General features: G+C 34.0%; 2 protein-coding genes across 3 annotated transcripts in view; one reads left to right on the top strand and one right to left on the bottom strand.

Annotated features, from left to right (window-relative positions):
- Positions 1-12,320, bottom strand: part of LOC140449818 (dynein axonemal heavy chain 1-like) — a 1,063,244-nt gene extending 1,050,924 nt beyond the window's left edge. For both annotated transcript variants that reach the window (XR_011951893.1, XM_072543176.1), the window contains exons 1-2: positions 11,996-12,320; positions 8,184-8,291 (exon numbers count right to left, since the gene is read on the bottom strand). Coding sequence is in view for 1 of the 2 variants with exons in the window: in XM_072543176.1 (XP_072399277.1) it covers positions 8,184-8,291; positions 11,996-12,265 (378 nt within the window). In the remaining variant the exon portion in view is untranslated. The remainder of the gene's footprint in view (positions 1-8,183; positions 8,292-11,995) is intronic.
- LOC140449925 (uncharacterized) lies at positions 8,688-10,584 on the top strand. Its single transcript, XM_072543340.1, has 3 exons — positions 8,688-8,751; positions 9,649-9,797; positions 9,856-10,584. The coding sequence occupies exons 1-3, from the start codon at positions 8,688-8,690 to the stop codon at positions 10,510-10,512; spliced, it is 870 nt and encodes a 289-aa protein (XP_072399441.1). The 3' UTR covers positions 10,513-10,584.
- Positions 12,321-14,531: the final 2,211 nt, after the last annotated feature.

Here is a 14,531-nt window from a genome sequence, read left to right as displayed (position 1 = left end):
TATTGTCCGCTGTTGAGAAAAGAGTAGCCGATAAAGTTGGAGTATCGGATAGTTCTGTGTTTAAAGTTATTAGAGCGATAAGAGGAATAGTGCATCAATTCTTTTTAAGAAATGAAATTCCCACGATAGATAAAGTTCTACAACAGGTCAACGACGACCCAATCTACCTGATTTCAAACGTACTACTTTTTACAAGCTTTTGAAAAAACTTCAATTCAAATTTGAAAAACGTGGCAGGAACAGTATGCTTACAGACAGAGATGACCTTGTAATCTGGAGAAGAGAATTTTTAAGGCAGATAAAAGATTATAGGAATGGCAATCGTAAAATATATTATTTAGATGAGACTTGGATTAACGCCGGTCATACTAAATGAAAAACATGGATTGATAAGTCAGTCACCTCATCAAGACAAGCATTTTTGAATGGACTCTCGACAGGTCTGAAAAATCCATCATATAATTACTGGACCCCGTTGTCCAAATATTTTTCCTAGCAGGATGGCTTATAGAAGGGCATATCTGGATTCATTTCGCATAATGTGTCCAAAGTACTGTAACTTTCGAGATTTTATGGTGGTCAGTACCTCTCGGTTCTTCTTCATTCTTCTGAGGACCTCCTCATTGGTGACTCGGTCAGTCCACGAGATTTTAAGTATTCTCCGATACAGCCACATCTCAAATGCTTCCAATTTTCTGCATATATCTTCGTTCAAGGTCCACGATTCAACGCCATAAAAAAGAACAGATTAGACGTAGCATCGCAGCATTCTTACTTTTATAGCTAGAGAGAGGTTGTGGCTCTTGAAGAAGGCCCCCATCCGGTTGAAGATGGATCTAGCTTTTGATGTGGAAATGAGTAGCAATGATAAATAAAAGATACGAAATTATTCGAAATGACATAAACAAAATGGAATATTTTAAAAATGAAAAACTGTAACCCATTTTACTCATTGTACCTATGTAGTTTTCCAGTACTTATTTTTCGTAATTGGATATTACTTATATGTAATAGTAAAAAGTTTTTTTCATCATTTTCAAAGAAAACCTTTCGTTTTACATCCGCAAAGTATGTTCCTTTGTGCGTTGTCGCCTATGCAATATTGGGGACGATCTATTAATGGATTCATATATAGTTTTGTCTCCTGAATCAAAATCTGAAAACGGCATTTTGATATGTCGAACCATCTTCGACATAACCGGCATCAAAGTCAAAAATAGTGACGTCACAATTCTTCTAAATATACATTCGTTTCTGCTGACACAAATAAATGTTAAATCGAAATCGAAACGTCGACTTAATAAATTTTATTTTTTAATGTTAATGTAATGTTAAATGTATAAGTCTATCTACCCAATAATATATGTATAAGTATTTTCCCTAACTTTTACACAAGAAGAGGTCTCTTTTTTATATCATTAATGATAATATTATTACTTATTTCCAAATATTGGTCTTAAAGCGTAAAATGTATAAAAACAACTTTCTATTTTTTGCCTTTTGATTAATACCACAATTATCTAATGATGTGTGAATGACAGTTTACAAAAACTAATATTAAAGTATACTTCTTTGGAAGATTAATCATTGATTACTATTATTTTAACAGTAATCCTAAAAATTATAAATTAATTCATTTCAAATTTAGATGTTATAGACTGCTAGAATCTTAATACAACCCTGTACAATTATATAAATATCAAGTTTCGCGTGTTCTGTAATTTGTTGACGGCTACTTTTCTGTTAAATGAATTTAGTATATATAAAAATACAATTATAATTTCGGTATAGATGTGTACACTGTGAGCTCAGCTGAACGTTTACGTCCAAATAAAATCGCAGTTGATTCCAGCTCACACCGTCGACGTACACGGCTATCGGTCTGCAGTGCGCGCAGCTCAGCAGAACCTAACAAACCGTTCTCATAGAGAACCATTTCTTTGATTTTGATGAACGTGCGCGGCGTTCGACTGCCTGTGAGTTATGCGCGTCGCTCACTGTTCTAACAAACCATAGCTTTAGACTGCTTTTATATTGTTAGGTAGTTAGTTTTTTTTATTTACAAACTCGCATCAGCCTGTAAGGCTATTAGCGAAAAAACAAAAAGTATTAACAATAATTGAATAACGTAACAATTAAATGGAGAACAGCTCCCAAAGGAATGGACGGAGGCATATATGACATCTATATTTAAGAAAGGAGATAGAAAACCATGCGAAAACTACAGAGGAATAAGCGTAATATCATCAATAGAAAGATTATATGGGAAGATACTGCGAGAAAAGATAGAGCAAGCGATAAAAGGCAAAATCGGGGAGGATCAGGCAGGCTTCACGGCAGGAAGATCGTGCATAGACCACATATACACACTGGAACAACTGTTGGAAAAGAAAAAGCAAAAAATAGAGATATACACTTGGCATTTGTGGACCTGAGAAAGGCGTATGACTCTGTACCAAGGTCAGAACTATGGGAGGCAATGTACAAATTAGAAATACAGACGGAGCTCATAGAAGCTACAAAAGCTCTGTATAAAGAAAATAAAGTGTCCATTAAAATGGGAACAAGAATCATAGGAGACTTCACCACAACAAAAGGGCTCCTGCAGGGTTGTTCCACATCTCCAACCCTATTCAAAATATACTTAGAAAAAGCCTTGACTACATGGAAAAGAAAATGCGAAGGCATGGGAGTACCGGTACGGAACGAATACCTATATACGTTAAGCTTTGCAGACGATCAGGTAGTGATTGCACAAGACCAAGACGACCTCAGCTACATGATGAAGAAACTACAAGAAGAATATACCAAGGCTGGCCTAGATATTAACCTCGCGAAAACAGAGTACCTATCTACAAGTGAAGAAGACATAGAAGATCTACAGATTGATGACAACGTAACAATCAAAGGAAAGGATAAATTCAAATACCTGGGGTTTATAATCACGAAAAAGACAACAACAGAGGAAGAAATTACACAAAGATTAGGACAAACAAGAACAGCAATCCGACAACTTAACTCAGTATGGTGGGATAGACACCTAAATATGAAGACAAAAACGCAGATTTATAAAACATTAGTGCGAAGTATTATGACATATGGGGCTGAAAATTGGATCATAAACAAGAAAAACAGCAGTAAGATAGTAGCAACAGAGATGGAATGCCTGCGAAGATGCTGCAGAGTAACAAGAATGGATAGGAGAAGTAATGACGAAATAAAGCAAAGAACATCAATAGAAACAGACATACTAACATATATAGAACAAAAAAGATTAAAGTGGTATCGACATGTAAGAAGAACTAGCGACAGCAGATGGATAAAGAGAATAACCGAATGGAGCCCCATAGGAAGGAGGAAAAGAGGACGACCCCGAAAATCCTGGAGGAACGAAGTAGACGACGCCATGAGTAAGTGAGGCCTAAACGATGGAGAATGGAACAACAGAGAGAGATGGAAACGGTTAAGCGAGGGAAGGCAGTGAATACTGTAGAATCCCTAAATATATATATATATATATATATATATATATATATATATATATATATATATATATATATTAAATTTTGTATAAATAGTTTATTGCTTTTAGATATTGGATAATCACTTTGGCACCGCACTTTAAGAACAGTTCTCTCAAATTCTCCGGGATTCCGAATTTACATCTCCCTGTGTAACGGGCACTCCACTAGAAGGTGTTTTATTGTTAGCGGGGTCTCGTAAGCATAACATTCCGGTTGGGGATCCCTTGTCATCAGATGTCTATTGGGTGACTATACAAAAAGGATTGAACAGGAACACACGCTTCACGCTAAGGTGCCCTTCATAGCGACTTTTTTTAACACAAACAATACAGGCAACGGTTAAAGGTAAATGACATAAAAGGAAAGGCAATGGGAAATACAACAACTAAAGTCCTACCATTTCGGATTCACACAACACTGAAAAAGACAGTTTAAATTTTCCGTTTAGTACGTTTGAAAAATTCCCATAAAATTGATCTGATAGTTGAATTTCGACTACTTAAATAGAGAATAGAAGCAACGTTCTGCGGCAGTATAATTTTTGTTGGGAGATGGCTTGAAATAAAAATTTTATGGCTTCTTGATTATACCGACATTGAAACATCCAGTGGTGAAGGTCGTCATAATTGCCATTACATTCACATATATCAGTTTCGGAAAGTTTTATTTTATATAGGAAAGCATTTACTGTAGCATGTCCAAAAATATGTATAAATTTTCCGAGAGATGGGGCTTCTGTCATTTGGGGGAGTATATGGAAGAGTTGGATATATACTGCAGTATGTATTTTTGCTACTGTTTAGGTTAAGGATTGACACTCAATTTCCCAATTAAGTCTAAAATGTTTCTTCCTAGCTGAAACTATATCCCATTTGGGCAACTCGTTGTACTCTATACCCACTAAAGTAGCGTCTTTTAGTAACGCCTTGGCTAATATCTTGACAATATCTACAATATTCAGCTGTGAATATTGAGCAATCTGATTTTAATTTGTACTGAAAATAATCTTGAATATTGTCTATGTAAATGGCACAGCCAACACCAGCCGGCGATTTTGAGCCATCGGTATAAATTTTACAAGAATGGTTACAGTCTTCCAGCTTGTTCTGTACTATTAAATCTTCGTAAACAATTGAAATAGATGAAGGAATTACTACAGCAGGTTTATCTTCATATAGTATGTCATAATTGGAGCCAAATAATGGAATCCGTTCTCCATTGAATGAATATTGTGATAAATTGGGAAAAGCAACAGCTAGAGTGGGAGAGTTTTTATTTGCCCACCATTTGTTTGTTAGATTTTGAAGAGAAGGACACGATATTTTTTGTAATAAGCTGTTTTGTTTATTAAACTGGCATTTAAGAATAAATTTTTCTGCCAAAAATAGACGTCTTAAATGTAAAGGTGGCTCGTTACATTATGCCAAAAGGGCTGGTGTGGGAGTAGATTTAAAAGCTCCTAGGACTATTGTATTCGATCCAATTTAGTCAACCGAGATTTTGTCGCTGATCCATAGAAAAAGCTTCCATGGTCCAAAATTGATCTGGTATATGCTCTGTAAAATAATAAGTTTATTTTCTTAACATTTGGTAATGCAATTATTAATATGATCGTTCCAGATTAATTTAGAATCCAAGGTGACACCTAGGTATGTAAAACTGTTATATACAGGAATTTCTAGCTGGGAGAATTTTAACGTACTAACTTTTGGTAACCTGTGTCTCGAAAAAAATAGTACACCTGACTTCTTAGGTGAGATGTCAAGCCCATGACTCAAAATACTTTTTGCAATAAGACATATTTACTTTAAGGGCATTAACACATTGTTGAAAAGTTTTTTTCTCAACATAGAAACAGAAGTCATCAGCATATTGTAAACTGTTACACTGCATTCCCATAGTATGTAAGTTTAATGAATACAAGTTAAATAATAAGGGACTAAGAACTGAGCCCTGAGGTAACCCTTTATTAACTATCCTTGGACCAATCAGTGAATTATTTAAACGAATATGGACTTGTCTATTTGTAAATAGATTGACTAGGACATAAACACATTTACTAGGTACTCCTAATTTAACAAGTTGATGAAGCAGAAGATCGAGAATAACGTTATCATATGCACCAGAAATGTCCACAAATAAAGCAGTTGTGTATTGGTTTTTAGAATAAGTTAACTGTATATCGGTTGCCAAGTGTGAAATGCAATCCATAGTTCCTTTCCCTCTACGAAACCCAAGCTTGGTACCACTTGGTAAACTACTTGCAATTTTTTTGTATATATGTATAAAATAATTTACGAGGTATTAGATATTTTATAGGATATTTTATAGGATAAGGAAGGCACAAAGAGCGATGGAGAGACAAATGTTGGGTATATCACTTAAAGATAGATAACGTAACCAGTGGATCAGAACCAGAACAAAGACAGTAGACGCGATAGAACAAGCAGCAAAACTGAAATGGAAATGGGCTGGACACAATGAACGTCTCCAAGACGGACGATGGAACAATGCCATCGGAAAGTGGCATCCATACAATGCAAAGAGATCAAGAGGCAGACCACAGATGAGGTGGAAAGATGACATCAGGAAACAAGGAGGTCTCACATGGCAGAGAACAGCTCAAGATAGGGAAGGATCAAGAGAACTGGGGGAGACCTACATCCAACAATGGAAGGATAGAGAATAGGTTAAAAAAATATATTTTATGTATACAGGCATTGTTTATAGAATTAATTTGTTTTTTTTTGTTTATTTTCTTATTTAATGCAGGTAAATTAACGGGTAAAGATTTTTTAAACGAAGCGCGTACGGTTCTGATTTCTCAGTCTATCGCCAAACTACCACACACCTACCACTGTGCCGACATGAGCGGCATCGCTTCGCGCTATTAATAATTAACTTTTTAATTATATTTTTTTAGTTTATGTACAAAATAAATGTAGTATTCAAAACTGGGTTTCTCAAAATTCATCATAATATATCTTTTCAACCACAAACGGAAAAGAAAGGGAAAAATCAAGTACTGGCAAATCAAGTTTTTAACGTGAAAGAGCATATATATTTAAAAACAGTAATAGTAAAAGTTATGATATAAAAGCTAAAGTCATCAGGCACTCTGCACTCTGCAGTTAGCTTGAAGTCTTATAAAATATCATTTAAGGTAAATTATTTAAATTTTTTCTATTTAAATTGCATAAAAATGAAGTTATGTGATATTTACTTTTTCATATTAATAGCACGGATCCATCTTTTTCTTTTCTCTAATTTATATGTAATCTTTGGGAACCTATAAAAACTACACTTACTATTTTTATTATTATTTGCACAATTAAATACGCAATATGTATTTGCACACATTTTTTGATAAAATTTATGCGTAAAAAAGTAGGTCCAATTTTGTCATATTTCGCCGCTACGCACGCTGGCATCATTTCAAAGTACCCCTACCATGGTCACGCACGGAGCGAATAGGGACCCTTTAATATTTTGGCTTACTTTACTAAACACAAGATAAAATTAAGTCATTTTGCCTTTGGTACTGTAACTTTCAGAAACTTGCGCATAACTTGTCACGTTCTTCTTCAGAAAAACATATTTCCCTCCCTCCTATCATTAGAGAATGTTTGTGTTAGCCTATTGTGTAAATTGACTTGTTTAAACTTTTAGTATCTTTCTGCTAGGTATCTATATTAGATATATTGATTTTTTTTTATTTGTTGTATTTCACCTTTTATTATTATCTGGCATTAATAGTTATTTAACCAACAAGTATATTAATAAGGGCGATTAACAATTAAGATATTTTAACGCGTGAGCGAAGCGAGCGCGTTAATGTTCGAGATTGTTAATCGCCATTTTAATTCACGAACTCGTTACAAAACTGTTCCGTCGACCGTACTTTTCAGAAATAAAGATATCTTAGTTTAAATATTTATTTACTTAACGATAAACAACAATTTTTTCAGCTTTCATCGACTTTATTTAAAGTTTCCTTAGTGGTAGTTTTATTATAGTAAACATTAATATTTAAAATAGTACAATTACTGAAATTAAAGGAACATATTGATAAATGATTATCTGCTGTATAGCATTTTGACAAATTTATATTTAAGTCTTCTTGGACCTCTGTAAATTCTGTGATAGAAGAAGTTAAATTCTGGTGGAGTGTAATTAAACTCTTCGTCAACATCCATCCTTTGTTTTTAAAATACACAGAATTTTAAACAATAAAGTAAATAATGACATATAATGACAGATAGTACTAACAGCGGCTACTTCATTTTAAATTAATTTTTTAGTAGGAATATAAATAGGTATATGTTTGGTTGCCTGCACCACAGGTCACTGCCAATCACAGAGCGTTTATTTAATTTATGCAAGCAATGTATGTTGTTTTGCCTATAATGAAATCGTTCATTAAGAGAAAATCATTCATTAATAGGGGTCATTAATCAATGATTTTGAGGGTTTTAAAATTGATCATAAATGGACGGTCGACGGAAAAATAAATAAATAAATAAATAAAACATTTTTATAAATAGATACTTTGGTCAAATTAACTTCAGTACAAAGTAATGAACCTTTTAGAAACTTTTGAAAAAATTTCGGAAATAGTATTAAAAATAAAACTTACTTCGTAAGAGATAAGTTAGTTACCTGATATTCTCTACGACATCTTTCAATTGCTACACTCCTAGGAAGAGTTTTGGGTTCAACTTTGTGCTGCAGCTGAACTTTTGGTTTGAACGTGTCGACAGGAAAGCTCTACAAAAATTTAATAAAAGGGATTTATAAAAATGTTATCTGAGAAGTAAAAAAAACGAAAAGTTTTGATTAGGTTCGATTAAAAAAAATTTATTTAATATTATTTTATTTAATAATATAAGCGTGTATCTGATAGAATAGAATTGAATAGAAATATGCTTTATTGTCGCTGAAAATTGTACAATTTTATGGACAATTTTGTAAGCCAAAATATTTGGCTTACAAAAGTCAGAAAAATAACAATAACGATTTAAAATTTACTGAAATTACATAAATCGTCAATATCACAAAATAAAAGACAATAAAATAAACAAACCATTGCAAAATTTAAATAAACTGCAAATTGCATAATAAAACTTTACGAACATATTTCAATCAACGCTTCTAGTGAATAATATGGTCTTTCAGATAGATTTTGTCATTTTGCGAAACTTAAGGAAAGATGTTGCATATTTAAGTTGTAAAGGGAGATGGTTGTATAATTGTTTTGCTGACATTTCTTTACTAACTCAGTGGACAGGATCCGTAAATACACAAAAAAGGTTGAATTTCTGGTGGAGTAGTTATGATTAGGTCCTACTGGAAAAACATGTAGGTGTTTACGAATTAGGCAAACAGTTTTTAAAATATATAAAGAGAAAAGAGTTAAGATACCGTTAAGATAAGAAGACCAAAAGATACCGTATTGCTCTTTTTTGTAAATTAAAAATAACATCAGATTGGGCAGCTGTACTAGAACCCCAAAAAGGAAGACCATATTGAAGATGAGACTCGAGCAAAGAAAAATGTTATTTTGAGAGATGCTAAATTGATTTCCTTCGAAAAAGATCCTATTGTATAGCAGGCTGAGACTAGTTTTTTACTTAACAAATCAATATGAAGGGATCGTTTAAGGTTGCTGTCTATAAAAATACCAAGAAATTTTACAGAATCAACGATACTGATCTGGCTATTATTAACCTTCCGCTACCGGTGGGGGGGTACAGATGGTACCCCAAATTCGATTTTTCATGAATAATTTTTAAAAATGTTGGAATTTTGTTGAACTGTTCTAGTTACTTCTTCATTGGGATGTGTAAAAGCATATCCAACCATTTGTTTTCAATTTGACATATTTTTACCTATGAAAAGTGCAGCACTGTGCTTGGGGTACAAGTTGTACCCCCTCCGTCAACCGCGGTACAGTTCATTGCGGTCGACGCCACTGACTAAACCAGACGTTTTGCGCACGGCACCAAACCTGTTGTTTGCAATAACACACAAATCAGTTCTGTGGGTGACTTAGTGCTAACATACCGTTTTAGTTTATCCATTTGTGATTACACGATTTACCGATGTCGAAAAAAATAAAGTTAAGACCTTCGAAAAGAACAGGATCGTGAAACTGCAGTGCAGTGGTTAGAGGAAAGTGATGATGATTACCTTTCTGAAAGGGATAGTTTATCGGATAATTCAGAATTAGATGATAATTTAGAAGTAGCGGAATATGAGCCTGAAATTCTGCAGGTAATTTTTATTTTTGTTTTATGTACGATATTTCTATCTTGAGTTTATTATATTTTAGCCATCTGAGAGCGACAGTAATGATTCTGATAGACCAGTTTTGGGGGCAGTAGATTCCACATTTATTTCCAAGAACGGTACAGTTTGGAAAAATCGTCCTTTACGACAAACTAGATGTCGCACAAAAAACTTGCTCGAAAAACCAGGGCTTACGGAAAAATCTAAAAATGTCGCTAAAATTAGTGATTGCTTCAAATTATTTGTAGATAAGAAAATTGTAGAGATCATCGTCAAATGTACAAACCAGAAAGCGGAGAAATACTTTCAGGATTGGAATGGGAAAAATCCTAATAAAACAAGAACCTGGTTGCCCACTGATTCAGTGGAAATTTATGCGGTCTTGGGACTCTTGATTACGGCGGGTGCGCTAAAAGCCAATAGGGAACCAGTGCACTTTTTGTGGTGTCGAAACCCTTTGTACAGTCGATCTATTTTTCCGGCTGCCATGTCACGCGACCGATTTCTAGATTTAATTTCACTTATGCGATTCGATGATTTGAACACTAGAGAAGAACGTAGAAGTTCTGACAAACTAGCAGCTTTTAGGGAAGTGTTTACAAAGTTTGTAGAACACTGTAAAGAAAGTTTTAAGTGCCACTCTCATCTAACTGTTGATGAACAACTTGTAAGTTTTAGAGGTAAGTGTCCATTTAGATAAATCAAAACCAGCCAAGTATGGCATTAAAATATGGGCTCTAGTTGATGCAACAATCACCTATGCTGCTAACCTTCAGATTTATACTGGAAAAGATGGTAACAAACCAGAGAAAGACCAGGGCAAAAGAGTAGTACTTGATTTGGTCTCATTTCTAAAAACTGGTTATGGCATCACTACTGATAATTTCTTTACCAGTATTCCCTTGGCAAAACAACTCCTAGATCGACAAATAACATTATGTGGAACACTTCGAAAAAACAAGCAGGATATTCCTTCAGCCCTACTACCCAATATTTCTAGACAAGAAAAGTCCTCAGTTTTTGCCTTCACTGAGGAAATAACACTGGCGTCTTACGTTCCTAAAAAGAATAAGGCAGTAATTTTATTGAGTACAGAACGTAACGACGATAAAATTAGCGGAGAAGAGACGGACTATAAGCCAGACATAATCTTGCATTACAATTCTACAAAAGGTGCCGTAGATACTATGGATAAGTTGGTAAATGAATATTCTTGTAAAAGAGCCTCTAAGAGATGGCCATTTGTTTTGTTTCAAAATCTTCTAGACATTGCAGGTCTGAATGCATACGTACTGTGGACGACAAAGAATTCCATTCGTGCGTATGAAGCTTCTCACAGACGCAGAAAATTTTTACTAAACCTGGGTCAAGAACTTATAAAGCCCCATGTCGATAGGCCACTACAAAGTCCACAAAAATTCCATAAGCGAATTATAAACGCGATGTACGAATTATGCCCAGCGCCTCCAAGGGAGAATCGCGAAAACGACGCCACCATCTTGAAATCCTCAGGGCGATGTTTACTTTGTCCACGCAAGAAGGACCGCAAAAGCAGAAAAACGTGCAATTCTTGTAAATTCTTTGTTTGTGCTGAACATCAAACAACCACAACAATTCAAACAATAATATGTACAAAATGTAAAGCTAATCAAAAAAACGATAATTAATTTTTTCAAGACACCATATATTTTTTTATTGTTACTTATATTCAATAAAAAATACTTGCATTTGTTTTAATTATGTTTTAACTAAAATTATTGCATTATGTTAATATTTAATCTATAAAAATGCATGGGGTACATAATGTACCCCCTCCGGCAACTACAAAACAACTTGACCCTTCGGTAGCGAAAGTTAAGAAGCAAGGTTTGAAGAGCTCCTTTATAGGATAATGCTACTGTTTTATTCACGTTAAAAAAAAGTAAATTAGAGTCAGATCAAGTTTTTATTTAAAGTAAATCAGAATTTATAGTTGCATGAAGAGTTGTAATATTAGAGTTGCTTCAGGTAATACTGGTATCATCAGCAAAAAGAAAAACTGCACTAGGGGTCCGAATTCTCAGCAGGAGTCCGAATTAACTGCAGTTTCTCTACTATTATTCATTCAAAATAATATTTTTTTTATGTACTATTTATAAATCTATGTATATTATAATAAATTAATAATGCAATGATGTACTTACAATAGTTTTGTCTTCTTCAAATGTCATCCATCTTTCTGCTGGTGCTAAAGCAGCTCTCTTGACTGGAGGATCTAAAGATCTTATAATAGGAGTGTGTTTCTCTGTTCTCATCTGCCATATTAGTTTCGTGGCTTTTGTGGCACCTGGCAGCTCAGTCAAAGTTTTGATCCTGTTTTCGTAGTTTAAATCTGCGATGAGCTCTGCATAATATCCGCGGGTGGGAAGTGCAAGTTTGAGGCTTTTCTTTCTTTTACTTAGAGACTCAGTCATTTTGATTTATTCATCTGACTAAATAATTAATTAGACATATTTGACATTTATTCAAAATTAATAAACATATCAACTGCCGCCTGGGCTTTTTTGGAAATTCTGATTTTCATATAAATAAAACAAAAAAATGTGCTTCAGTATTTAATTAAACAATAATTAAAAATGTACTTATTAACTAATAATTAGAGTCTAGATTTCTAAGAATAATGCTTATGGTAGATTATAAAAGCAGGAATATTTTCTTTTTAAATATGAACGAAATATGCAAAAATAAGTCATTTCACACCACTTTTTTAATCCTTATTTTCCTTTTTTTTCTAAGCTGTTTGCCTTTTTGAATTTTTGTGATTATTTGGTGCTAGAAGAGGAAAATATTCATAGATATTTGGACTGCCAATACCAAATGTCTCTGTCTATTCAACCTTTTAGAAAAACCGAAATTATTGACGTAATACTTAATACTAATAAAAAAGAAAGCTCCGAAAGAAAAGGTTATGTGCTGATTAATGAATTCGTCTTATGGCAATGACCACAAAATGCGATCCTCTTATTAACACAAATTTACAACGCGGTATTCAGATTAGGATGTTTTTCTGAACAATGGAAAGTGGCCCAAGTGATTTTAATCCATAAAATAAAAAAATCTTTAGAATCCGTAACCTTATATAGACCCATTAGTTCATTACCAATTCTTGCTAAAATTCCTAAGAAACTAATAATAAAGAAATAAAGTTCTATCCTAGAAGAAAACTACTTAGTTCCTGACTACCAATTTAGTTTTCGACAAAAATACGCTGCAGTTGACCAATGGCACAGAGTTGTTAATATCATAAACAAGAATTTGGAAGAAACGCGCTATTGTTCTGCAGTCTTCTTCGGCATCACACATGCTTTTATAAAGTGTGGCATACAGGCTTGCTGTATAGAATTAAACAACAAATACCTACTAACAGACAGATATTTCCAGATAAAATACGTGTTACGTTAGGAATTTCCTACGGTTACATTTGTATTAAAATACACAAATGTGACTTTAAAGTTTTATTTAATTCAGTTTGCTCCGGTGGTACAATTCGACTAACTAACTCTAACTATATCTACGCAATTGTATCTTCTTCTCATTGCGCCGTCTCCTTTCGAAGGCTGGCGATCCAAATGGCAATTGTAGTTTTGGAAACTGCTGCGCGAAAAATCTCTGCGGATGAGCGGTTGAACCATCTCCTTAGGTCTTTCAGCCACGAGTTCTCTCGTCTTCCTACTGATCTTTTGCCCTGTACTTTTCCTTCCAGTATAACTTGAAGTAATTCATATCTCCCGCCTCTCAACACATGACCTAAGTATTACATTTTCCTCTCTTTGATTATTCTTAGTAATTCTTTTTGTTTACACATGCGACGAAGTACCTCAACATTAGTAACTCTTTGTACCCATGGAATCCTCAATATTCGTCTGTATATATATAAATATATATATATATATATATATATATATATATATATACATATATATCTCAAAGGCATCTATTCTTTTTTCTATTTCAGAGTCCATTGTCCAACTTTCACAGCCATACAGTAAGACAGAAAAAACGTAACATCTGATCATTCGGATTTTAAGCTGTAGACTAAGGTCTGATCTTGTAAAAAATGTTTTCATGCTTATGAATGTTTTCCTTGCTTGTTCGATTCTTGATAGAATTTCATTTTTTGGATTACACTGACTATTGATATTTGTTCCAAATATTTTATGGAATTTACCTGTTCTATTATTTGACCCTTGGCGTACACCTGTACGTTTATTGGTGTCTTTGAAAATACCAAAGTTTTAGTTTTGGAAACGTTTAGATGTAAACCGAACATTTCGCTGTAGTGAACTACCGCATTTATTATATTTTGTAGTTCTTGTGCGTTGCTTGCTATTACGACGGTATCATCAGCATATCTAAAGTTGTCTATGCTGATTCCGTTAATCTTAATTCCACCTTGGACCTCGTCTAATGCTTCTCTGAATATAGACTCCGACATACAAATTAAATAGTAGCGGTGATAAGACGCAACCCTGTCTCACTCCTCATCGGATTTGTATGTCTTCGGATGTTGTGTGCTCCATTTCAATTGTTGCCGTTTAGTGCCAGTATAGTTCTGAGATAATTCGCAAGTCTTGTTCGTCAACTCCAGTTGTTCTCAGAATTTCGATCATCTTTTGATGGTTAACGCAGTCAAATGCTTTTCGATAGTCAATAAAACATGCATATACATCTACATTCATG

This window comes from Diabrotica undecimpunctata, chromosome 9, assembly GCF_040954645.1.
Source record: "Diabrotica undecimpunctata isolate CICGRU chromosome 9, icDiaUnde3, whole genome shotgun sequence".
NCBI classification, from domain to species: Eukaryota; Metazoa; Arthropoda; class Insecta; order Coleoptera; family Chrysomelidae; genus Diabrotica; species Diabrotica undecimpunctata.
Note: the sequence above shows the minus strand (reverse complement) of the source record. Positions and strands in the feature narration are given on the sequence as shown.